Raw genomic sequence first — 25610 nt, forward strand, 5'->3', positions numbered from 1 at the left:
AGGGTCTAATTTTAGCTTCAGCCACAGGACCCAAAGCCCAGGAGTGCCTGCCAGTGGGCACAGGGGTGATCAGGGCTGCTCAGGGGCTGCTCCAGCAGGAGGATTGGGGAAACCAGCCCTGCTTCCATCCAGCCCTGCACCCTTTCCAAGCCACCTCCTGTGGGAGCCCTGACGGGTCCCCCATGGCCTGGCAGATGGCCCTTCTCTCTGTCCAGGCCAAGGTCAGGGGGTGCAGCCAGGAGGGCAGAAGGACACTACCTTGCAGTCTGGACAGGGGTTGCATCAGCCTGAGCAGCCCTCGGGGCAGGGGCCCTGCTGGGGGGGAAGGTTTGGCTTGTCCAAAGTCCGAGGAAGCCGAGCGCTGACCACAGGGAGGCAGGGCTGGAGAGCTGGTCCCACCTGGCCTCCTGGTGCCTGGCCTGAGACTTGCTGTTAGACCTTACACAGGGAGCCTGCCCTCAACGGGCCTTCTGTACCCACCTGTACCATGAGGGCACTGTACCTAGAAGGTTGATCCCAGTCCTAGAGACGCGCCCTCTGTCCCCTGCTCCTCTGCTTCCCGCAGCCCTGGCTGTGGGTGGCCACATGCAGTCATGGAGAAGGAAGTCCCTCTGGCTGGCAATGTCTGCCTCCTGGCTCCTCGTCCTGCTGGGAGTCTTCCCCCTTCTCCGCCTGGCAGTACCCTCCAGACCCCGGGCAGGGACCTCCCAAGGCTGGCCCCGCTGGCTGGACGCCGAGCTCCTGCAGAGTTTCTCCCAACCTGCGGAATTCCCGGAAGATGGCCCTCAACCTCCTCGAGCCCCCGGTGGAGGCAGCTGCACCTGGGAAGCTTGCTTTGACGCCTCAAAGTGCAGAGGGGGTGGCCTCAAGGTGTTCGTGTACCCAGCGACTGGACCCGTCTCAGAGACTCACCGCAGGATCCTGGCTTCCATCGAGGGCTCCCGCTACCACACCTTCAGTGCTGCCGAGGCCTGCCTCCTCCTCCTCCTCAGCCCAGACACCCCTGCTGGACAGTGCACCCCGGTGCCCCTGCAATGGGACGGGGGCAGGAATCACCTGGTCCTCGGTCTCCACCCAGCCCCGTGCCCCCGGCCCTTCCAGCTGGGACAGGCGATGGTGGCCCAGGCCAGACCCACAGTGGACACCTTCCGGGCTGGCTTTGATGTGGCCCTCCCGCTTCTCCCTGAAGCCCACCCGTTGCGAGGTGGGGCGCCTGGCCAGCTGCGACAGCACAGCCCGCACCCTGGGATGGCCCTGCTAGCCCTGGCAGAGGAGAGGGGCGGGTGGCACACAGCAGGCACCAACTCCTCTGCCTGCCCCTGGGATGGGCACTGTGAGCAGGACCATGGACCCAAGCAGTAAGTGGATCTTTCCCCTTGGGGGCTGGATGGGAAGGGTATGTGTTGGGAGTGAGCCCGGGGGCCAGGGTGGAGGGCAGGATTGAGATGGGTGAACCAGCTCGTCCTGGCAAACTTAAGCCTCCGCTGCAGCAAGAAGGAATCGGGTTAGACAGCAGAGAGCACTACTACCAAGATGGTGATTTGCTGCAAGGGGTGTCCAGGGCACATTCTGGAATTCTTCCTTGGGGATCTTTAAAAGCATAAAACATGACTCACTCCTCTTCCTTTATTCCTGTCCTTCCTTCCCTAATATTTTATTTAACATACAATTCGATAGTGCTTACTAGATGCTAAGCACTTTTATAAATGATTATAATAATATTCACTGCTGTCTTTTAAGTGTTTGTGTACCAGACACTGAAGCGCAGAGAGATTCAGTAACTTGTCTGAGGCTACCCAGCTGGAAAGAGCACAGCCAGTGTTTTAATCCAGAATTGCCTGTCTCCAGAGCCTTCAGCATTAGAGTTCTGGGTTTTAAGCAAGAGTTTATGATCAGTCCTGTCAGAGACTGAGTTTATGATCAGACCTCAGAGCCATGGTCGCAGATAGAAGCTGCTCTTACATCTAATTTTGGGGACTAACCTCTCAAAGTAACTGCCTTTGCTTAGAGCAAATATGAAGTCAGACCTACAGAGGAACTTCCCACCAGTGAGAGTGCCTGAGTACCTATAAGGGACATCGGGACCTATGGGGACATGGAGAATCATTCAGAAACTTCTCTCTACCTGTGCTAGTTGGGGTGACACACCCCAAGTGGTTAGGCAGTTGACCCCTAAGTACCCTAACCCCTCTGCACCCCCAGGAGGCCAGCAGCATCCAAAGGCTGGCTAGGCAGACAAGAACAGTCCTTTTGTGGTTGCTCAAAAGGGCCCCTGTAGCAGAGGGTCCCCCCTCCATGTTCCAGGCAGACTGAAGTTGGAACCTGTCCCTCTAGAGTCCTCCCTCTGTCCCCTATCTCAGGAATCTCCCTGTTCTTTGCTAGAACAACATAGCCTATTCTGAGCTCCACTTCTCTCCCAGGAATTCTTCACGTGGCCGGGCTCCATTTTTGCCTCTCCTTGGGGCTTCTGGGGCTTCTCTCAGCCACAGAGCTCTTGTGGGAATGGAATCCCTCTACCCCTTGAAGGCACATGGCCTCCAGGGAGCCCCATGGCCAGGGATAAGGGCAGAACTGCCTCTCTGTCCCCATGGCCCTTCTGCCAGGGCCCATCCCTAGCAGGCATCCTCAGAAGTCCCCTGAAAAGCCAGATCCCCCCAGGCACCTCAAGCTCCCAACTCAGAGCTCACCTTGCCCAGCCTTACTTCTGATTAGGCACTTAGCCATTCTTGGCTATGAGCATTTCTTTCGGCTGACTTTGGTTCCTGCTAAATGTAGGCAATTATTGGTGACTCTGAAAGCTATTTCAGCTAGAACATCTTTGAGAAACCGAAAACTTAGGGAGTAGGCACCATAGGTGGGTGCTCATGAAATGTTTACTGATTGAGCGCAAATTGGCCAGAACTGGCCAAGGTCTACTAATAGGCATGGGCCACCCTCCGAGTAGCATTTTTAATGATTATTTCCAAGGTGCAACACCTGGCAGCCTTTAACTGTCCTCAGAACTTCAAAAAGTTTTGCCTTTGGCTTCAACCCACCTGCAGGTGATGGGACTTGTAATCTCTGGAGTAGATGAAGCCTCAGTTTCCCTGAAGGGCTGGGCAGCTGCCTGAGCCAGTCAGTCAAGTAGAGGCATAGAGAGGGAGGGAGGCCCACAGCCACAGGCTGGCCCCCGGAAGGTGGCCTGAATAAACAAGTGCTGGCCAGAGAAAGAGGCAATTCACAGTCCCTGCCACTGTCCCACATTCACTCTGCCGGGGGGGCGGGGGGGGGCGGGGGGAGGGGAGAAAGTGAGCATCTGGGGAGAGCCCGCTCTGGGCCAGGTGCTGTGCCAGCTGCTTTATGTAAGTCATGGCTAATCCTCTCCAGCACCCTTCAAGGGAGGTGTTATCCCCATTTCAGGGAACAGGAAACTGAGGCTCAGAGAGGTGGAGGGAGCCAGCCAGGGGCCTTTGGTGACAAGCTCCTTGGTTTGCCATGGCCTCCTTCACTGTGCTGCTCAGGCACTTGGAAGCAGCAGCACTGGGATTAAACCCCATACTCTGGCTCCAAAGCCCATATTTTTCCACCTTCATTGAACAGTCTCCTGTTGCTTGGGAATAAGCCTCCACCCATTTAAATTGTTATTTATTTATTTTTATGAACAGAGAATTCATTCACATGGTACGAAATTCCAAAGGCACAAAAGGGTATACAGTAAAAACTCCCTCCCACCCCTGTCTCTGGCCACCCACTTTTCCCTTCTTGGAGCCAAATACTGTTTCTAGTTTCTCTTGTGTCTTTTCTGAAGCACTCTGTCTGTACATAAACATGTACATATGATCTCCTCCGGTTTGGGGTCTTTTTTTTAAATATAAATTCAATGCATGTCTTAAGGTCCCCTGGCCTGTCTCCACCAGGCACAGAAAATGCAGTGCCTAGAGCCCATGTTACTTTAAATGGCCCCTGAAAATTTTCTTTGACAATCAGAAGAAAATGAAACAGAAAAAAATGCTTTAATATATAATATTAGTATGTTCATTTTTATGCCAACGCAGTTATCAAATACAATTTTTATAGGCGTTCTCACTGTGGTTCAGCAGGTCAAGAACCTAACTAATATCCATGAGGGTGTGGGTTCGATCCCTGGCCTCGCTCAGTGGGTTAAGGATCAGGCATTGGTACAAGCTGAAGTGTGGGTCACAGATGTGGCTCAGATCCCGCATTGCTGTGGCTATAGCATAGGCCTGCAGCTGCAGCTCCAATTCAGCCCCTAGGCCAGGGAGCTTCCACATGCTGCAGGTACGACCCTAAAAAGAAAAAATATATATATTTATATATACATATATAATTTTTATATTTTTATGGCTGAGGGGCCACAAAGGTAAGTGCCTAGGGCACTGAAGTTTTAATGCAGCCCTGCCTGGGGCTGTCGGTGGAGTCCCATTGACAACAGCCTTGGGCACTGGGGCCCAAGTCCAATGGCAAGCACTTTATAGGCCCACAGATCATCAGCAATCACCGCGATATCCCTTCTACAACACACATACACACAAACACACTCAAGTGCTCATCCAGTTTCTGATGGGGAAATTACCACCTTCCAAGGCCACCCACGCGCTACTCTCAGCCTACCCCATTACCAGACTATGTGCTAAAACTGACCTTTCAGACATTTGGTCCATTAGTCCTGGGTCTCTTCTCTGTTGCATTCATTCATTTAGCACCCATTGAATGCCTATTCTCTGCCAGGAGCCCTGCTGGGCCCTGGAATACTGAGATGAAGGAGGCAGCCCCAGCCCTCAAGTCGCTTGGTCTTATGACACACAGTATTAAGCAGAGAGAGGCTGGGCAAGCTGCATGCCTGGCTCCTCTTCTTCAGAGCTGTGTGACCTCTTCAGGCCTCAGTTTCCTCATCCGTAAAATGGGATACCAACAGCACAGACCTCCCATCTCATAGGATTGCTGTGAGAATAAAGTGAGGCAAGGCCTGTGAAGCCCTTAGAACAGTGCCCAGAACAAAGGACATGTTCAGTAGCAGTTAGCTTGACTCATTACTACCACAGTGTCCACAGGGGCTGTGGGAGCAGAGACGGCGGGGGGGGGGGCGGCTGGAGAGACCAAGGAGGGCTTCCCAGAGGAGGTGATGTTTGAGTTTTAGACATTAAGACCAAGTAGGAGAGGAGTTCCTGGTGCCTCAGTGAGTTAAGAATCTAGTATTGTGGCTCAGGTCACTGCTGTGGCATCAGTTTGATCCCTGGCTCAGGAACTTCTATATACCACAGGTGCAGCCAAAAAAAAAAAACCAAAAAATAAAAAAAATCACAAAACAAAACCCAAATAGAAAGGAGGTCCTGTTGTGGCTCAGTGGTAATGAACCTGACTAGTATCCATGAGGATGTGGATTTGATCCCGGGCCTCACTCAGTAGGTTGGGGATCTGGTGTTGCCCTGAGCTGTGGTGTAGGTCACAGATGCTCCTCTGATCCCACATTGCTGTGGCTCCAATTCACTCCCCAGCCTGGGAACTTCCATATGCTTCAGGTGCAGCCCTAAAAAGCAAAAAAACAAAAACAAACAAACAAACAAAAAAACGAGTAGGAGGAATTCCTCGGGCTGCAAGCGAGGGAGGGTACTCCAGGCTGAGGGAAAAAGAGGTGCAAAGAACAGAGGAAACAGTGGAGGTTAATGAGGACTCATGGGTTTGAATTATTGAGCAGTCTCTTTGGCTCTAGGTTCTCTGGAGCCTTAAACTTGGGGGTTTTCAGTCCCTTAGGGCTTTATTGGAGAAGGGGGAGGGGCCGTAGCTGGCTGGTATTGTAGTTTTTTTAATGAAGTGCAGGGTGTCCTGGTATTTAACTTGTGGTTTCTTCCAGAGGAAGCCAGGCAGACCCCTGAGCAGGGTCCTCTGGGAGACCCCTGGCAGCAGCTCTGGGGTGGTTCAGATAACCTGGGGCCAGGAGTTAGCACACCGTGATCCTAATTCTAGCTCCGCCCCAGTCCTTTCTGAGAGCCTAAGCCAGTCCTCAGGTCTGAGACCCAGTCTCCCAATCTGTTCAGGGAGAGTTGGTCCAGAGGCTAAGTACTCCTAGGAATGCTTCTTGGAAGTTCAGACTCAGGACCAGATAGACTGTAGTTGAGGTGGGTGGAGGGACCCTCTAGGCCCTGCTCATCAGCCCCCCCAGCAGCCCTGTGAGCCCTGGAGTCCTGCGCGTGTGCACACACATAGCTAGGTCATGGCTGGGCAGTCCCAGAAAGGTGGCTCTGAGGAGAATGTGACTCTTGCCTCTCCCCCCACAGGCACACACAGGCTGGGTGTGGCCCTGGGGCCGGTAGTGGGGTAAGGGGAGGGACAGAGGAAGCCTATCCTCTGGGCAAGGGGGGGCCTCTGGGCAGCAGCTTCCTGTGTGGTTCCGGGCTGGGGGCCCAGCCCACCTCCCGACAGAGGAGCCTTTCATGGGCCTGTGCCCTCAGGATGGGGGGAGGGCAGGGCATGGAGGCCACTCAGGTGAGGGCTGCCCAGGAGCCTGCGTGTGGCAGAGTGGTGGCAGGGCAGACGTGCTTGCCCAAGTCAGTCCGGCCTTGGAAACATCTGCTCCCGCCACCTCCCAATTTGCAAATGAGGGAACCAAGGTCCAGAGAAGGGAAGGGAGGTTTGGAGGACCACCAAGGGCAGCGATAGAGCCAGAGCTCAGGGCTCCTGCCTGCTGCCCCAGCCGTGGGCAATGGGCAGGCCACTGTATGGCTGCGCGTGGCTGTGCGTGTGTGTGTGTTTGTTAACATATGAGACCATGATGGTCGGTCTGCACATTGTGAATTTGGGAGTGTTTCTGTGAGGGGCTGGGGGGCCATCAAAGGAGCTAGGTGGGGTGAGGGGCAGCTGTCTCAGGCCTCCTGTGTGTGGGACCCCCTCCTGTGCCTCCTTAGGACCCACCCTGGGGCAACGCTACCCAATGCCACCTTCTGCCTCATCCCTGGCCGAAGTTCTGATGCCTTGCACTTCCTCCAAGCCCTGCAGGTACAACCCCCATTTGAGCATCCCCCCAGCCCTGTCCCCCCACTGTCCTGAGCTGACAGGGCAGTCTGGGCCCGGGGCCAATGGGAAGGGGTGGTGAGCTGCCCATTCCTTTATTCTGGGACTCAGATGTGCTTACAGCTGTGTTACTGCTTCCCCTGCAGACCACCCCCCCATACCCCTCTTCCTCCCTCTTTACCCTTTGCCCCCAATGCAGCAGTTGCTGCCTCGGAACAGGGAGGAGGGGTGAGTGTGTGCAGGGTGGGACTGGGCTCCCCAGTGACCCCCCTACCCCTCAGGCTGGCTGCATCCCTGTGCTTCTCAGCCCTCGCTGGGAGCTGCCCTTCTCCGAGGTCATCGATTGGACCAAGGCGGCCATTGTAGCTGATGAGAGGCTCTCACTTCAGGTAGCTCAGGGCCTTGCCCACGGGGTGGGGACTGGACCCAGGACATGGGAGGACCCCCGGGATCCTGGCCCCCAGGCTAGTCTCAGTCCTCATTCTTATCCCCCATCTATGTATATTGTCCCTAGTCCCAAGCCTCTGGGGTTCTGAGCAAGTCCTGAGCCTCTTTCAGCCTCAGTTTCCCCATCTGTACAATGGGATAAGTTAGACCAGATGATCTCCACAGGCCCAGCCCCACTGGTCCAGGACTCCTTAAATCCCCAGTTTAAGGGAAGGCCACAAAAAAAAAAAAAAAAAAAAAAAAAAATCCAAAATCTGAGTACCTACGTGGAACTTAGGATAGGAAAGCAAAATGCACAGTGACTTTTCCAGCTGATGAAACTAATTTTGCCCAGCTCTGAAAAAAACCTATGTGTGAGCCTTGAATCCCCTGAGAAGAGAGAAGAGGGTAGGAAGTTAGTAAGAAGAGCATCCATTCACTGAGCCTCTGCAATGTGCTAAGTACTTAACATGTATCATCGAATTCAATCCTCACAACCACCCTATGAGACAAGTACAATTTTTGTCCCCATTTTACAGATGAGGAAACAGACTCAGAGAGGTTAAGTAGTTTGTCCACCATCACACAGTTCCTAAGGGGCACTGACACCCAGCTCTGTGTGATCCTTGAACTCTTTGATTGCTCAGTGACCTGGGACTTGGCCAGAGATGGCTGCTGCCAATCCATTTGGAGAACCGTGGGGAGGGGGCTTCTGGCTCCCAGACCTGCAGCCTAGGTTGTCTCCACCCCAGGGTGAGTCCGGGCCGGCCAGGGCCCCGTGCTGTCTCCTTTTCTCCGTCTGTGCCCCAGGTCCTGACTGCCCTCCAGGAGATGCCCCTCACACGGGTCCTTGCCCTGCGTCAGCAGACCCAGTTTCTATGGGACGCCTACTTCTCCACAGTGGAGAAGGTCATCCATACCACTCTGGAGGTGAGGGGCTCGCCTGCTGGGGGCTCTGGTGCTTGGCTCTGACTCATCGCTGCCCCTTCTCCACGCCCCTCTCTCCAGACACCTCCTCTGCCCTGGTGTTAGGGCTTCTCCCTTGAAACTGCTTCTGGGGTAAACTTGAGACTTGGCTTGGAGCTCTTGGATGAGTTCCTCTTCCAGTCATGGGCTCAGTTTCCCCATCAGTAGAGGGACATCTATAGCAAACAGATTTCAAAGCAGGTGCCAGGGAGTTCTGTTGTGGCTCAGTGGTAATGAAACCGACTAGTATCCATGAGGACACGGGTTCCATCCTTGGCCTCACTCAGTGGGTTAAGAATCCCCTGTTGCCATGAGCTGTGGTGTAGGTTGCAGACATGGCTTGGATCTGGCATTGCTGTGGCTGTGGTGTAGGCCAGCAGCTGCAGCTCCGATTCGACCCCTAGCCTGGAAACTTCATATGTCTTGCGTGCAGCCCTAAAAAGATATTAAAAAAAAAAAAAAAAAAAGCATGTCCCAACTCCAATGGATGGGCAATGGTTCCCTGGGGCGTGTGTCATGACCTATTACTGACATCTGCCATCAATGAGGATACCCTCACTGGGTGACCCCTGCTCTGGACTTCTGCATTTGAACCCTCTGTCCCCAGCCATCTAGTGATGCAGATGCTACCTTCCCTAGATTCCTGAATTGGAGGTGTGGGAAGGCACCAGGTCCTCACTTTCTCAGACCCCGCCCACAGCCACACTGACAACTCCCCCCTGCATAGCCATCTCTCATTTCACAGATCATTCAGGACCGGATCTCTGGAGCATCTGCTCACCCCTCGCTACTGTGGAACAGCCCTCCAGGGGCACTCCTGGCCCTGCCCACTTTCTCCACAAGCCCCTCGGACTTCCCCTTCTATCACCTACAACAGGGTATGCCCTACGGATGGGACAGCTTGAAGTCCCCCACGAATTCTTCCCAAGTCTGCCCCAGCCTCAACCATAGAGCCCTACCAAGCCCCTCTCTAAACCCCCCTCTCTCTCCTGGCTCCCCAAGTCCCCAGCTCAGATCACTCTCCAGGGGTGCTCTGTCACCTCCCACCCTAATAGCTTGTGTCTCGTTTCCCCAGGCTCTCGTCCTCTGGGCAAGTTCAGTGCCCTGATTTGGGTGGAGGCTCCAGGCCAGCTCCCCGTGAAGCTCATCCAGGCAATGGCAGGCTCCCAGCACTGTGCCCAGGTCTGCCCCCTTGCCAGCTAGGGTGTGGGGATCCAGGGTAGGGGCAAGGGATAGGGCAGGGCCCTTGAAGACATCTGGACAAGGATAACCACACATTTTGGGGGGAAGCATGGGAAGGATTTTCGAGTACCATTACTCTTTCTCTTTAAGTCCCAAGTTTCTAGTTCCTTTCCCCCACCTCCAACCTCCCTCCCTCATGGAAACTGATGAAGCTACCTGAAAAACAGGTGCCTCTTGGGGAGGGTGAAGTTGTCATACATGCCTCCATTTATTTATTCACCCAGCATTTTCTGAGTACCCTGGGCTTGATGCTGAGGAGGCAGAGCAAAAACAGGAGAGGATTCTGCCCTGGATTCAAATTCAGCTAGCATTTCCCTGCACACTGACTGTCAAATGTCACTTCTAGAGAAGCCAGATAGGCTCTTGAGAGTACTTGGAAGAGACAAGCATCTCAGCCCAGGCGCAGATGGAAGAGCTTCAAAGATGGAACATTTGCGCTGGGTTGGGAAGGATAAAGGAGCAGGAGGAAGAGAATGAAACCTCTGAGAGAAGACGGGGATGGGGAATGGGGTCAGGGCCCAGGCTAGGTGTGACTTGAGTTCTAATGCTACAAGTCACTGCTCCAAGTCAATGGAATTCCTGCCTTCCAGAAGCCCAGAGGCAAAAACAGGGCAGCCATGAAAGAACCTTGGCTCCAACTAAACTCTCATACTCACGTATACAGCTGCTCTCCCAAACTTGTTCCACCCTGAAAAAGCTTACTCCTGGGATTGCCCGGCCCCCACCTTCTGCCCCAGTCTTCAGGAAACACTCCCCTTTCCTTCTAGATCTTGGTTCTCTGGAGCAGTGAGAAGCCACCCCCACCAAGGTTGCCGGAGACAGCAGTGCCCTTGACAGTCATTGATGGACCCAGGAAGGTGAGGGGTGGGGAGGGGCGAGGAAAGGTGGCCTCAGTCCCCGAAGGCTGGGATCTGGGGCGGACACACCCAGTGTGACAGTGTGATTTACTTGGGCCTGAGCCGAAGCTGGACTTCACGTTGGGCCTGAAGAAAATCGGACTGTGGGTTTCAGCTGCAGACCTGATGGAAATGATTCTTTTTCATCCACGGTCCTTGGGAATTGTGCTTCCAGAGAACTGGGTATTTTGTACTGCAGAAAGGCAGAGGGAGTTCATTGTTGTCTCAGATAAAGGATAGAGGAGAAACCTGGGATCCTGAGAAAACAGGGATGGGTGGCAGCACATGGGTGGGGGGTGTATGGGGAGGCGTGGCTTCTGAGAACCAGGCTGGTGTGACACACCCACTTGCTGTGTGGTTCTGGGAAATTTCCTTCATCTCTCCAGACCTGTTTCTTTCAAACGAAGGCTGTTGAATAATCTCTTCCAGGGTCGAGGTGAGCCCCTAATGTGACAGTAGAGGAATCCGAAAGTGTCAAAACTGAAGGGCCCTACGTGGGACCAACAGTCCCATTTTACCAAAGGGTGAACTGAAGTCCAAAGACATAAAAAAAGGTCCTCAGATCCGAGTTCCAGGCTGACTTGCTGGGTTCCTGGCTCTTTCTTCTACACCATGTCTACAGGGACTTCTGCTTAGCAGATATTCAGATACTCACCATGGGAGCCTGGGGAGGGGTCTCACAGCTGAACTGCACCCCCCTCCCTGCAGGTCAGTGGCCGCTTCTTCCCGTACAGCGCCATCAACACAGATGCCATCCTCAGCCTCGACGCCCACAGCAGTCTTTCCACAAGTGAGGTGAGGAGCCCCATCTGGGTTGGGGCAGAAGCAAAGCCCTGGTGGCCCCTCAGATTCCGGAAGCTGGGACCACCAGAGGTCAAGAGGTCCAGCCTCCTGCTTTTGATACCACCCCAGCAAGCCAATCACGCTTCCTCCTCAGAAATCTAATGGGAGCTTTCCACAGACTCTCACTCTTTCTCTTTTTTTCTTTCTTTCTTTTTTTTAGCCCTGCACCTGCAGCACATGGAAGTTCCAGGCTAGGGGTCGAATCCAATCTACAGCTGCCCACCTACATCACAGCCACAGCCATACGAAATCTGAGCCTCGTCTGTGACCTACACCACAGCTCACGGCCATGCCGGATCCTTAACCCACTGAGCGAGGCCAGAGATCGAACCCGCATCCTCACAGATGCCAGTCAGGTTCGTTGCCACTGAGACGCAGGGGAACTCCATCCACAGACTCTTTTGAGAACATTGTTTTCTGCTCCCAACTGCAAAAGCATTGTTTCTAGCTTCCAGTTGGAAAGTTCCCGTAAACATCCCTGGGAGCTTTCAGGCTTCTGTCTCCTTCCCCAGGGCCGCTCAGCCAGTCTGGCTTGCCTCCATGTCTCCGGATGCTCCTGGCTGGTCAGGAAGTCCTTCCTCTTACCTGACTTAAATACCTCCCCAGGTGGACTTCGCGTTTGTGGTGTGGCAGAGCTTCCCGGAGCGCATGGTCGGCTTTCTGACGTGGAACCACTTCTGGGATGAGGCTCGGGGTAGCTGGGGCTACACTGCTGAGAGGGCCAATGAATTCTCCATGGTTCTCACCTCGGCTGCCTTCTACCACAGGTACAGAGGGCCAGAGACTCCCACCTTGAATCTGGAGCAGGGTGGCATGGGAATGAACACAGCAGTCAGCCTAGAGCCCAGAGGTTCAAGGCCACTTCCAGTGCTGTGATGGGCAAGTCTCTTCACCCTTCCAGAGTTTCTGTTTCCTCATGTAAAGTGTATTTGCCTCACAGGGCTGTTGTGATCATCAAATAAGAAAAGCATATTAAGTCCTTGGCACACAGTCAACAAACGGCAGCTAGGGGTTCCCGTCGTGGCATAGAGGAATCGAATCCAACTAGGATCCATGAGTTTGCAGGTTCGATCCTGGCCTCGTTCAGTGGGTTAAGGATCTGGCATTGCCTCGAGCTGTGGTGTAGGTCGCAGACGCGGCTTGGATCCTGCCTTGATGTGGCTGTGGTATAGGCCAATGGCTGTAGCTCTGATTCGACCTTCATATGCCTCAGGTGCAGCCCTAAAAAGCAAACCAACAACAAAAATGACAGCTAGTGTTATTTTAAATAGAGCCATGCAGAGTATATGGACAGTTTGGATTTGGTGCAGGGTTGGGGCTGGGGGATTACCAGAGAATGGTCCTGATGCTTTATAAATGGGCTGGGGCCTTCCAGAAGCTGCCTGCAGCACCCCTAGGGACTGAATTCTGAAGGGCCTCTTTAGAGGGGTTCCTTAAAGGTGTTTAAATTAAATTTGTGTAACCTGGAATCTCTTTGTAGACCTACACAAAAGCTATGCAGGAAGAGTGACAAATGCCCCTAATGTCTGCAGGGTGGGCCCAGGCTGCTCTGTAGGAGGGCCTGTGGGACGTAAGGTTGGTTAATCCACAACCTTCTGAAAGCTGGTCTTTGGGCCGCCATGGCCAATGGCCCTGGAACCAGCTGCTCCTCCCCTCATTCTGGCTCCGAGTTCAGACCTCAGAGCCCGGGGAGGGGGCCCCAAGGAGCTGTGAGGGAGGGGCAGGGGGTTCGCCATTGGCTGCAGACAAGCTGCAGAGCACAGAGTAGTGGAGACGGTGCATACTCGGAATGGGAGCTCTCCGAGGAGGCCAGGGCTCAGAAAAGGGAGCAGGTCTTTCACAGGAAGCTTAGAGGCTGAGGTCAAAGGGAGAGTGAGATGGAGAAAGAAGAATGGGGCCTGGGAGGTGAACGCTGCTCCAGCCTCTCCTGCTCCTCCTTCCTTACCCAGGTATTACCACACCCTTTTCACCCACTCCCTGCCCAAGGCTCTGTGGACCCTGGCCGATGAGGCACCCACCTGTGTGGATGTCCTGATGAACTTCCTAGTAGCAGCAGTCACCAAGTTGCCCCCTATCAAGGTGCCCCATGCAACTCGGCATGGGGAAACCAGCCCTCCACTGGTGAGGAACCAGGGGGACTGGTGGCACTGGGAGGGCACTGGGTAAGGGATTCCCTTGGTCTAACCCAAATCCTTTTTGCTGCATGGGGCAGGGGTGGCTGAGGTTCAGAAGCTCAGAGAAGCCCTCCAACACTTTGTTCTGCCCCCTTTTAGGCACCTGGGGGTCCAGGTCTCAGGCAGGAGCAGCAGCCTGCCACCCAGGACTGCATCAACCAGATGGTGGCAGGGTTTGGCCACATGCCCCTCGTGTCCTCTCGCCTCCGTCTGGACCCAGTGCTCTTCAAGGACCCAGTGTCTATGCTGCGTAAGAAGTACCGCAGCCTGGAGAAGCCCTAGGAGGGACCGTCTCTACTGCCCTCCATCTGCCTGGGGTGGGTAGGGAGTGGAGTCTCAGCCTCCCTTGAGACTTCTGGAGACCCAGTCAAGGCTGCCAGCTAGCCCCCACCCGCAGGTCCCGATTGGCCAACCGCACCCTCCAGTCCCCAGGCTGCTGCTCCGCCTGTGCTTTCAAAGACCTCTTGCCTTCCTGGCTTCTCTGCCAAGCTGACATCTACTTGTCTTTCAGATCTTTGTCTCCTCTACCAACTTGCCCGACTCCCACTTCTTCCCCGGATCCTCTGAGCTTTCCCCAGCTGGGTGTGTCCCACAGTCCCGAGAGCAGTCATTGCTGCCTTGCAAGGAACACCATCAGGTCCCCGGAGGCCCGGGCCATGTCCCCTTCTCTCTGGCCTGGCAAGTGTGCCACAAACACTTGACAAAGAGATGGAAGAGACATCAACTACATGCCTGGCTCTGGGCCCAGTGATGGGGGCATGGGCAGGGTGTTAACAAGTGAGAGCAAAACCCTACCCCCATCACCTGGGGTTTCTAATCCGGCCGGAAGGCAGTTTCTCACAGACTCCTGGATTGTGAGGCTCAATCCTGGATGAATTGGAGAAGTGTCCGGGAGCCAGTGTCCGGTCTTCCTTCCCCACCGGCGGCCAGAGCAGAGTTTGGGCAGAAGAAGGTGGCCTGGGACCCTTGGCTCAGGCACTGCCGTCTCCCTGCATTACCAGCCTTGACCACTAGAGGTCAGCGCCACACCATGCTTCCTCCTCCCCGAAAGGGAACAGTTCTAAACCAGCCCAGGGAATGTGGAGGTTGGCGGTGTGCAGCTAGTAGTCTGAAAACGGGAGTAAGGAATCTGAAAGAAAAGCCCCACCCTTTGGCCCACACACTTAGGAAGAAGACTGGGCCATTTATAGTGGGTGGGTGGGAGCAGGGGCAGTCCCCGATCGCCCTGCTGAGTGGGGTGAGGGAGATGACGCTGGGTTCGTTCACCTGGAACTGGAATTATCACTTCCGAAATAAAGCCTATGTCCTTGCCCCCTCAAGCCTGGGCTATAAGTAGCTCTGCAGCAGCTGCCTGGAGGGGCTCAGGCCTCGCCTGGGAGCGGAGGCCACTCTAGAGTAATGGGGATGGTGGGTCCAAGCCCAGGTCCAGGGTATCGGGTGTTCTGCTGCTTTGGTAGCCTCACAACTTTGGAAACTCCCGTGACTAGTGCCTAGCTCGCTGTCCAGAACATGCTGTCCCCAAGGCCTCTCCAAGGTTTCCCACCTCCATCCTCCAGCTAGACCTCTGGTCCCTGGATGGCTTGGGTCACTGCATGGGGTGCAGAGAAAGCTCCCCTTGGGGAGGCTTACTGTGCCTAGATTCTTGAAGTGGAGGGGGCACGGAGAGTTAAAGGAAAGGGGAGACAGTCTGGCCCAGAGTCAAGGACAGTGGGTGAGGAAGCACACAGCTGCAGCCCAGGCAGCCTTCCCAGGGTGGGGAGGACTCCAAGTGCAGGCCCAGCCAGGGGGACAAGAGGCACCTTTTCCCTCCCCACTCACAGCTGCAGCACCCAGAACACTGAATGGCCTTGGCATGGCCTTGGCCCTGTGTTGGCAGTTCCAAGGGCTCATACTGTACCAACATGCAGCCCAGAGCAGGCCTCCAGCCCCTGCCTGAGGAAGTGATACAGAAATCCTAGACTTGTCCCACACTGGTTGTATAACTCTGGGCAAACAACTTCAACTCCTCTGAGCCTCAGTTTACACATCTGTAAAACTGGAGGAGAGCAATGGCTGTCTCTTGAGAGGGGTGTAAGGAATTGGCAGACAGCAAAGCCCAGGTTTCCAGGCCTGCCCTAGGCCTGGGGTGGGGGTGGATTTTGATTCCTGAGACTGAGGTGGAGTGAAGCTCAGCCACCTGCAGTCCCCCCTACCCCCCACCCCTACACACGCTTCCACAGATTTTTAAGTGACTGAAAAATCTGCAGACCTAGCTCACAGGCGACCCTGGATGACTGCTGGAAAGGCACAGAGGTCGTTTCCCAGGTGGTAAGAGAGAGGCCAAGAGGGGAAGGTGAGTGACCAATACCCATCCCCAGGGCACCCTGACCCAGCTGCCCCTGGGGAGGCTGGGGGGCCCACCTGGCTCCCCTGGAAAGCAGCCTCAGGCCAGCCTTCCAGAATGGTGATGAAAAATAACCACTCTTCCACAACCACCAGGTGCTTAGCGGACTTTGGCTCCAGCCCTCACAACAACCCTGTGAGGTAGGTGTCAAGGTTCTCAGTTCTCAGAGAGCAGCTCTGACTTGCCTGAGGGCAGAGACCACTAGATCAGGGCCACCCGATGACTGGGCGTGCTGCCTCCTCTGTGAGACGGGGGGCAGGTTACCCCCACCTTCACCATCTTGTAAATACAAGCCATCCCCTAATTCAGGAATCTTCACACGCACCCCAGGAAGCCAGGGCCTCCTGTCCTGGTCGTACCCTCTTTGTCCTCCATCCTCAAGTTCTGAGCAGGCTAGGCCGTACTAGCAACAGAGATGGTCTAACCATATTGGATGTCAGACTCCTTGACCCCCACCCCCCACCCCCGGCCACTATCTGGGCAAGAGAAGTGGCCTCGGGGGCTGTGCAGCTGTTAAATCGGGACCTAAGCTGAAATCTCTGCCCACCCCCACTCATCCTGTCACCTTGGTGTTGGCAGAGCTTCCTGGACTGGGGGAATGAGGCAAGAGGACCAGCAGGTCCTTACAAACTTGGAAGCCCCCTCCGTCCAGGAAAAGAAAGATTTAGCTCACAGCTGAAGTGACTAAGGCACAGGTCAGCCTTAGATGCCCTCTGGCTCCTCATCTCGGGGACAGGGGTGGGCGGGGGTGACCTGTATAGCTGTGCAGGGTCCTCCCAGCTCCCCAACCCCCCACTGGCCTCGTTAAACCGTATTGCTAGAGGCACAGGGAAGGGGCTTTGTTCCAGAGCTTCCTTACAGGTTCCCAAGGCAAAAGGCCAGACAGACTGAAAATGGGAAATGAGGTGGGTAGGTGAGGGGACACTGACCCCTCACTATGCTTCACTGCCTTTCCAGAGGCTGCTGGTAGGCCAGCATGGGCTGAGGATGCGGCCCAGACTCTGCCCTGCCAGGAGCTGAGGGTGCCGGGTCACACTAGTTCTACACCTGCCGAGTTCCCATCCTGGGGCTGGCTGTAGGCAGTTATGGGAGGCAGAGGAAGAGCCCATTCCTGGAGCGGGACAAGGCTCCTCCACCCTGAACGTGGAGTGGCGATCAGGAGAGGCACCCGATTTATAACAGAGTCAGGCTAGGCGGAGTCCTGGCTCAGCCTGGGGGACACTCTGTCCGGCCATCTGCAGGCCTGTCCATGCTCCAGGTGGTGCCTGGCCAGGCGGTCAGGCCGAGGGGCCCTGGCATGACTGACAGTCCTTCATGTCCTCAGAGTAGTCCTCGATCTGGATGGTCACAGTGTGGAAGTGGAACTTCCCCTGCAGGCAGGCACTGGCTGCCTTCAGCACAGCCTGGGCATCTGTGTTCCGAGCTGGGGGCCAAGAGGACACACAGGGGGAGGCAGCAGAAAAACGTTATTCACTGGTGGGCCCTTAGGAATGATTAGGAGCCCAAGTCTCATATCCTACCCCTTAGCAGAACAAGATGGGGAAGCACGGACATCAAGAAACCTTTAGACTCACTCCAGGCCACCCTCTGGTTTCCATACCTGGCACAACCCTTAAAGAGCAGGAAAAGCGTTGGCTTTAAGGCTAGGAAGCCCCTCTGCCTCTTACGAGCTGTAAAAGCCTGGCCAAGTGACTTTACCCCCACCACCACCCTCCGTTTCCTCATCTGTACATTGGACTGTGATGATCAAATGAAATCATGTATGCCAAGTACTCAGCCTAGGGTCAAGTCCAATGCAGGGGCACTGCAAGCATCTGGGATCATCTGGACCCTTGAGGGATGGCCCAGGCCACCAGCTGCCTCTCCCCCTCACCCACCCCCAGGATCCCCACCACTCACCGATGGCAATGTGCACAGACAGGACAGGCTGGGCCACGGTCAGCGCCCAGATATGCAGGTTGTGCAAGGCTTCCACCCCCTCCACCGACAGCAGCAGATCCCGCACAGCTGTGAAGTCCACGCCCTTGGGGGTCCCTGAGGACAGCAGGGACAGGGGCTGAAGGAACCAGCTCCCTCCCACCCCCACCGGCTCCTGCTGCTTAAACGTCTTCTCACTCAGACCTCATCGGCCAGCAGACCCGAAGCTGCCCCACCTCCCAAACGGTCCCCATTACATCTCCCTGTCGGAGTTTCCTCTTCACACTTAACGCTGTGGGAAATTATCGTATTTGTTAGTTTCTTGCTGTCTCCCAAGATGGAAACACTATGAGATCAGGACATCTGGCTTACTACCCTCTCCTCAGCGCCTGGAAGAGTGCCTGGGCCCCACAGTATATGCTCAATTAAAAAAAACAAAAAAAACTTTTAATGGAAAGAAGGCAACCTGGGGATCCCTGCACCCCCATGGGGCAGGATTACACTCTTATCTGGGTCAATCACACTCTTGGAGAAAAAGCCCTGACCTGCAGCCAGACACTCCTGCTGACCTCAAACTGAGCCAGATGGACTCTGACCACATAGAGACCTATGACCTTGGAGCACAAGAAAGCTGGGTGAATAAGTGTGAACTCGGGGCAGCCCATTTACCACCACCAAGCACCCCTCAAAGCCCTTCCTTGTTCTCAGGAGGCAGGAGCCACAGAAAGGATGCTCTGGGTGGAGTGGACTCAGTGGTTCTGTCCAACACCGACTGTCTTTTTCTGACCCCTAGTCTGGCCAGCCCTCTGTGCATTGAGAAGCATCATCTTCACCCCCCACAAAGGGAAGGCAAACGGAGACTAAGAAAGCGTATGAGGGAGTTCCCGTCGTGGCGCAGTGGTTAACGAATCCAACTAGGAACCATGAGGTTGCGGGTTCGGTCCCTGCCCTTGCTCAATGGGTTAACAATCCGGCGTTGCCGTGAGCTGTGGTGTAGGTTGCAGACTCGGCTTGGATCCTGTGTTGCTATAGCTCTGGCGTAGGCCAGTGGCTACAGCTCCGATTCGACCCCTCGCCTGGGAACCTCCATATGCCGCGGGAGAGGCCCAAAGAAATAGCAAAAAGACAAAAAAATAAAAAAAAAAAAAAAAAAAAGAAAGCATATGAGGAAGGAAGGGCTAGAGTGCCAGATGCTACAGACACCACCCGGAAGTCCCCTAACTAGGCAGGGAGGACACATCCCAGCAGGGAGGAGGCACCCTGGGGACAAGAGGAAAGGAAAGGACGATTCAGGACATTTCCAGGAACAACCACACCCCAGGGCCCTGCTCAGTGCCAAGATCAGCCTGGGACTCTGGGAGGTTCTCCAGCCCATGCCAGGCTCCAGCCCATGGCCCCCCACCAATATGCTGGGCACCCCTCCCAACACACACACACACACACACACACACACACACACACACACACACACGACTTAGAGCTTGAGAGCCAAGAGCAAAAAAGGAGCCCCAAGCCCAGGTTACCTTCCATCAGCACCACGATCACATCTCTCAGGATGGTCAACGTTGTCCCCAGGACGAGGACAGAGAAGAGGAAGGTGCAGATGGGGTCTATATACTTGTACTCGGGCTACAGGAAAAGGGGAAGGCAGAGCTGGGCCTCACCACCCAACACCTCCGCCTCCCTTCTCCCCTCCCACCCAGCATTAAATCGGGTAGAAGGGCTTTCTCTGCAGGGTGGGCATGAGCCTTGCCCTGGCCCTGCCTCCCAGTTCTCCACCTTTCATTCCATGTCCAGAGGGACAGGCAGGACAGACCACGGTTCAGGATAAGGCACATACCTTCCCACCCCTCCTGGCCCAAGGGGCAGAGGCATGGACAGAGTTAAATGGAATCTACACACCATCGGGTCCAACATCCCCAGCTTATAGATGGAGAAAGAGAGGCTCAGTTAGAGCAACAGACTCACTCTACATTACACAGCTAGCAAGGGGTGGAGCAGACTTCCAACACAATGCCTGGCTCTTTCCACTACACCACACTACCTCTGTGAGATGGGCAAGTCCCGGCTTGGGAAGCACACACAGTCCTGGGTTTGAATCTGGCTCCACAACTTACCAGCTGGGTGATGCTGTGCAAGTCCCTGAGCCTTTCTGAGCTGCAGAAAACACCACCATCTCCCCTTCAGGGTGGGTGTCAAGATCAGAAGTGCTGACACTTAGTGGGTGTTGGGTAAATGGTTCTCTCCCTCTCCCACCCCTTTGTCCAGAGCTGGGAAGGAGCTAGAATCTGGAAAGGGTCCTGTGCAGAGAGGAGCCCCCAGATGAGCTACACTCCTTTCCTCACCCAGCCCACTTCCTCCTGTCCCCAGCTCTGACCTTGAAGTATAAAATGTAGGCAGCCACCAAAACGCCCAAGCTCTGCAAAAAGTCTCCAATCACGTGGATAAAGGCAGCTCGGACGCTGGGATTCTCCTGATGCTGGCTGGCGCTGTCACTGTGCCCATGGTCATGGCCATGCCCATGGCCGTGGCTGTGCCCGTGGCCATGGCCGGACTGGTGAAGGATAAACCCCATTCTATGGAAGTGGAGACAAGTTCAAGGGATTCACTGAGGTAGCAGATAAAGACTTCACTCAGCCAGGCAGAGGCCACCTATTAGGAGTGGCCTCCCCGTGGAGTAAAAATCCCAACCCCCCACCCCCAGACCACATGTTCCCTTTGGCTACATGAGGAGCCTGATTCAAGTGGCCTCAGTCCAGAGTGCCTGCCATCCAATGCCAGGCTGAATCTGGGCACAGAGATGTCCCAGTGCCAAACCTCAGACCAGGAGAGCACACAGGGTTCCTCTAGTTCCTCCCGCCTTTGCACAGATGGTGATGCTGAGGCCTAGAGAGGAAAGTGGCTTGTCCGAGGCCACTGAACAAGGGAGAGAGAAAACCAACAGAGACCCCCATGCTCTGTGCATCCTGCCTCTCAGAGGTGGATTTCAGGCACATCACCTTGAGAAAGGACTCAAATTCTGCCCCTAGGGACACCTGCTCCTGCAAGAACTACACTCGCCCCTCCGCATGGCAGGTATGAAGCCTCTTTGCTTATTCACTGACAGGCAGGTACGTGTGTGACAAGTGGGAGGAGGGAGGACTCACGGGGAACCGAGGCCACACTCACATGATGTTCACGACCACAGCACAGCCCGACGTGATCAGCATGGTGCCCCCCACGATCTCATAGTTCCCGGAGATCAGCCGTTCGACCGCCAGGTACACCAGTACCCCAGTCACGACCCAGATGGACAGCACAGAGAGCAGGGCGCCCAGGATCTCTGAGGAAAAACCCGACCCCCAGGAGCCATCTCAGAGTGCGGTCCTAAGGCTGAGGAGCCCCCTCCCCCTCCCCAAAGTCCAGGCCTGGGTCCGATCAGGCTCTGCTGGAGGTCTGGCTGGTGGGGCTGCACCTTACCCCACTACTCCTACATCTGAGAATGCCCGCACGAGAAGAAACCCAAGAAGTCAGCAGGGTCAGTCCTCTCTATTGAAGCTGACCCATTAAAACAGAAACCTGTTGCCCAGCTGGCAAAGTGAGGCTTCTGAGGAACAGAGGCTGGGCCATCTGCAGCCCAGAGATTAATTTCAGAAGCCTTTGCTGACCTTTCCCTCCTCCCCAGAGTTATATGCAGAGTCAGTGCCACAGTCATTTCTTCTTCTTCTTCTTTTTTTTTTTTTTGTCTTTTTAGAGCCATACTCATGGCTTATAGAGGTTCACAGGGTAGGGCTCGAAGCAGAGCTACAGCTGCCTGCCTACACCACAGCCACAGCAACACGGGATCTGAGCTGCACCTTCAACCTACACCACAGCTCATGGCAATGCCAGATCCTTGACCCACTGAGCAAGGCCAGGGATGGAACCTGCATCCTCATAGATGCTAGTCAGATTCATTTCTGCTGAGCCACGATGGCAATTCCCACAGTTGTTTATTCTTAAAGTCTGGCCACCTCAGTTCCTAGGAAGGTGGAGTCTCCTTCCATGCAGGGTGGGAGTTCCCAGAGAACAGGGGACCAGGGCTCCCCCATCAGACTGGGAGCTCCCAAAAGCCAGAAGCCAAGGTTGACATTCTCTTCCCCCACCCAAGTTCCACCCACTGCACCCTCCTAAGAATGCATGTCATAATGTATCTCCTCTTCCAATTCCATCCCCAACCTAACCAGGGCCCTCACCAGCTCGCTGCCAGCCGAAATTCATGGTCTTGGTGGCTGGCCGGGAGGACATCCAGAGGGAGAAGAGGCTGATGAGCATGCTGGCAAAGTCAGTAAGCAGGTGGGCTGCATCTGTCATGATCGCCAGGCTATGAGCTAGGTACCCACCTAGAGGGGCAGGGCCAGGAGGATGAAGGGTTCTTATCACCTCCCCTAAAGAGCCAGCTTCCCAGAGTGTGTGTGTACCAGGGAAACCATGAGCTCTGGAGAAAGACATTAGCTATATAACCATGAGCAAGTGACTTACTTTCTCTGAGCCTCAACTTCTACTATCTGGGAAGTGGGATTAGCAAAACCTCTTTAGAGGGTAAATGTGAAAACGGAGTTCAAATTGGACCTAGAAAGCATAGGAGGCACTCGGTAAATGCTCTTTCCTTCTAGGCCTGCAGGTCTTCCCTGACCTACTAGGTGTGTGTGATCTCGGGCAAGTTACTTGACCTTATGGTGCCTCAGTGTCCTCATGTGTGAGATAAAGAGAATGACAGCACCCATATGACAGCACAAGGTTGCTGTGAGGATTACATGGGACAGTGGGCATACAAAGGGCTTAGCATGGTAAACGTTCAATAAATGGGACTACTGGTATTAACAGCATGGGAATACCCAGGAGAAAGGCCTTTTGGATCATTCAGACTATCCATGTGCCCACTTCATTTAATTAGCACCAAAGTCCTTACCAATGACTTCCCCAATCATGAACAACAGGCAGAAGGCAGCGGCCACACAGAGCTGGCGCCAGGCCTGCTTCTTCTTGGGGTCCCAGGGACTGTCAGGGCCCTTCTGGGCATGACAATAATGGTTGCTCTTGGCAGCCAGCTCAATGGGCTGCAAGTCCATGTCAGGTGAGGACAGAGGGATCCAGCTAGCCCCATTCTGCCACAGAGATCTGTAAGACCTGTCCAGAGAGAAAGCGAGAGGAGAGACTCAGCTCTGAGATGGGAGCAAGGGGGGGCTGACTCCAGTCTTACCTCTCTTTGGGGCCTTGGAGTTCCCAGGTGCCCATTTGGAAGAAGTGCTAACAATACTCTAAGCTCGACAGACTCTCGGAGGAGTGACCAGAAGCCCCTGTTTGCAGGGGGTGCTGAGGAATGACCAGTCCAGGAGTCTCGGCCCCAGGTGCTCCCTCCTCCTTCCTTCATCCCTCCCAGGGCCTGGAGGAGGCAAAGACCTTGGAAGGTGGCCAAGAGGCTGGGCCGGTCCAGCCGAGCGCGAAGAACAGAGCTTGGGCTCAGGGAGAAGAGAAGATACCGCCTTTCCCGCCCCCACCTTAAGCCCTAGGGGACACTGGGCCTCCCAGGGCCGAGCTGCCCTGGGGCAAAGTGCCGGCCCAGGGGCGGGGGCTCCAGGCACGCACTCCCCACTAACCCTCAGGGGTTAGGATCTGCGCTCAGCCGCGAGGGAGAGATAGTCCCCCAGCCCACGCTCCATTTCCCTTTCCTTCACCCCACCCCTCCCCTCCTCCTTTGTGGTCCCAATTCAAGCCGCCGCCAAAACCATCCACTGCCAGGAGAGCACAAAAGGAGGTGCGTCTGATGCCACTCAGATTTCCGCCCCTCCCCAGGCTCCCGCCTTACCTGGCTCCCAGCCTGGCGTTCAGCAGATGCAGCTTCTCGGTGGCCTCCATGCGGCCCCGCGCGCCCAGCCGCGTGCGCCTTGGAAGCTGCGCGCGGAACGGCCCCGGGGCGCGCACTCACCTGCCGGGAGGGCCCGGCTTGCCGCTCCCGCAGCCCTGCCGCGTGCGCCCCTCGCCCGCAGGCTCCGCCGCGAGTCTGCTCCCGCCTGGGTCGCGCGAGGGAAGCCGAAGGGTCGTCCCGCCACCGCTGTCGCCCCCACAACGCCTGCCGCCGCGCCTAGCGCCCGCTGGCTTTATCCGGGCCCCTCTACCCCGTGTGAAACGGTGCGTCGTGCGCAAAAGCCCGCAGGGAAGGGGGAGGGGGTGGCGGGCCGCAAAGGGCCCCGGCGCTGCCCCCTAGCACCTGTTCCCCTGCGCCTCTGGAGCCCAAGAAGCCCACCTGGCTTGCGACAGAAAGCCTACCTGCCTCTGCTCAGCACTTCTGCTGGTGTTTCTGAGTTAGGACTGGGCTGCGCCCACCTTCCTCCGCGCGGGTCTGGCCAGGTCCCACCGAAGTTTGTAGAAATCCGTTTTGGGTCCCCTGAGACCAGGAATGTGGCTCCTAAACTTTGAATAAGGGTTCCTGAATGCCGAGGTTGTGTCTTTCCCTCAGGAAACCCCAGATCGCTTTCCACCCTCAGGCTCCAGACGCTCGAGGTCCCCCGTGTTCTTCCGCTCAGACTGGGGGCTCCTGGGCGGGGTATGCCTGCGCTCAGTATGGGGCGGTACCCTTCCTTAAGACCAGTCGGTACTGATTGACTCATCCTCACCACTGAAGAAGCGCCAGTTCCTCCCCTCTTGCACGCTCGGATTAGAGTCTGGAGTGGCCGGCTTTATCTCCACCGCTACATGGAGAGTGTCGCGCTTCAGCCGCAGTTGCCATCTGGACAGAACTGACACCACTACCACCACACCATCCTTCCTGCTCTGCCCCGAAGCAGTTCACAAGAGCCCCAGGAAGGTGCCCTGCGAGGGGTTCCGCCGCGGGCAGAAGCCGGCCAGCCCTTGCTGCAGGCTTGGTGCCCCACCCACTTGAAGCTTCGCCCTCCCCCAGGGGCCTCTGTCCTCAGCTCTGACCTCTAATAGGTGCCTTCTAAATAGAGAGAACTTTGGGTTGGCAACCTCCCTAGCCAGTCACTCCTCATCAAGGGCGCTGGGGACCTTGCCTTGGATATGGACCTTCGCAGAGACAAGAGTATAGGGTTCGAGCCCCTGGCCCACAGCAATGAAGACGAGAAGGGGCTCCTTCAGGGTCTCCCGACAGAAGTCATCTTGTTAGAAGATTAAGTGCAAGGAGTGAGGGTGGTAGCGGCATGTCCACCTAGATTGGGTCCCCACGGAGTGCCTGTCCACTCACTGTGGACTGTGTGGAAAACCTTTACCGCAGGCTTCCTGGCTTTCCTGTATAGTCTAAGAACCAGCAGAATGAGCGTTACCTGGAGAAGGTGTAAAATGCAGGTTCCAGATCCTTGCATCAGACCAATTGAATCTCGGTGTGGAGCCTGGCAATGGGCATGTTTACACTTTCCCCAGGGATTTTCTGCACAGTAAATTTTGAGGACCTCTGCATAAACTCTTAGCATCTCAGATATTCACCTGATCTCCTCTAAAATTTTTTTATGACAGATTTCCCTTAAATCAGTACTTTCCCAGGTTAGTTTGTAAGGGTTTGACTGATCAGTTAACATTTGATTTACTGAAAAACTGCTCCACTAGTATTCTATACCTGGCTCAGTCAGAGATTGCCAGGAGGTCCTCGGCGAATGATCTAGCAGTTCATAGACTTCAACAATTTTATTCTAAAAATGTAGATTCCCCTATAAGGCAAAAAATGTTTCCTGTCCTTCCAGTTCTGCAAGGATCAAACTTTTAGCTACTGCAGTCACCCAC

The 25610-nt window shown here is 55.2% G+C and overlaps 2 protein-coding genes across 33 annotated transcripts; one reads left to right on the forward strand and one right to left on the reverse strand.

Moving 5' to 3' along the window:
* Window positions 1-423: 423 nt before the first annotated feature.
* Window positions 424-14874, forward strand: EXTL1 (exostosin like glycosyltransferase 1). Of its 16 annotated transcripts, none has more exons than XM_084963418.1 (12): window positions 424-1358; window positions 6903-6993; window positions 7290-7397; window positions 8187-8364; window positions 9146-9278; window positions 9476-9582; window positions 10410-10499; window positions 11247-11333; window positions 11988-12148; window positions 13331-13502; window positions 13655-13872; window positions 14067-14874. In XM_084963418.1, the coding sequence occupies exons 3-11, from the start codon at window positions 7378-7380 to the stop codon at window positions 13835-13837; spliced, it is 1131 nt and encodes a 376-aa protein (XP_084819544.1). In that variant the 5' UTR covers window positions 424-1358; window positions 6903-6993; window positions 7290-7377; the 3' UTR covers window positions 13838-13872; window positions 14067-14874. The 16 variants fall into 16 exon arrangements, 13 of the variants coding, with proteins under 13 accessions (XP_084819544.1, XP_084819534.1, XP_084819536.1 ...); XM_084963408.1 differs by having other exon boundaries at window positions 8245-8364; XR_014807330.1 differs by lacking the exon at window positions 14067-14874 and having other exon boundaries at window positions 8245-8364; window positions 13368-13502; window positions 13655-13805.
* Window positions 14875-16031: 1157 nt separating this feature from the next.
* SLC30A2 (solute carrier family 30 member 2) lies at window positions 16032-24866 on the reverse strand. 17 transcript variants are annotated; one of them, XM_084958061.1, is made up of 11 exons: window positions 24491-24709; window positions 24144-24282; window positions 23683-23887; window positions 23077-23259; window positions 22786-23003; window positions 22070-22216; window positions 21024-21177; window positions 20233-20431; window positions 19379-19484; window positions 17838-17972; window positions 16032-17361 (listed from the first exon to the last, which is right to left on the reverse strand). In XM_084958061.1, exons 4-11 carry the CDS (start codon window positions 23109-23111, stop codon window positions 17216-17218), a joined length of 1140 nt encoding a protein of 379 aa, XP_084814187.1. In that variant the 5' UTR covers window positions 23112-23259; window positions 23683-23887; window positions 24144-24282; window positions 24491-24709; the 3' UTR covers window positions 16032-17215.
* Window positions 24867-25610: the final 744 nt, after the last annotated feature.

Source organism: Sus scrofa, chromosome 6 (genome assembly GCF_054392235.1).
Source record: "Sus scrofa isolate SSC_HxYL_T2T_F1_AM1 chromosome 6, Sscrofa_HxYL_maternal_Yorkshire_Landrace_v2.0, whole genome shotgun sequence".
Lineage (NCBI taxonomy): Eukaryota > Metazoa > Chordata > Mammalia > Artiodactyla > Suidae > Sus > Sus scrofa.

Coding starts and splice junctions, on each gene's coding strand:
- SLC30A2 (XM_084958057.1), bottom strand. CDS start 23,732: ATGGAGGCCACCGAGAAGCTGCATCTGCTGAACGCCAGGCTGGGAGCC. Junction 23,004..23,682: donor AACGCCAGGCTGGGAGCCAG/GTAAGGCGGGAG, acceptor CTCTCTGGACAG/GTCTTACAGATCTCTGTGGC. Junction 17,973..19,378: donor GATCGTGGTGCTGATGGAAG/GTAACCTGGGCT, acceptor TGCTGTCCTCAG/GGACCCCCAAGGGCGTGGAC.
- EXTL1 (XM_084963408.1), top strand. CDS start 586: ATGCAGTCATGGAGAAGGAAGTCCCTCTGGCTGGCAATGTCTGCCTCC. Junction 7,398..8,244: donor ATGAGAGGCTCTCACTTCAG/GTAGCTCAGGGC, acceptor TCTGTGCCCCAG/GTCCTGACTGCCCTCCAGGA. Junction 8,365..9,145: donor TCATCCATACCACTCTGGAG/GTGAGGGGCTCG, acceptor CTCATTTCACAG/ATCATTCAGGACCGGATCTC.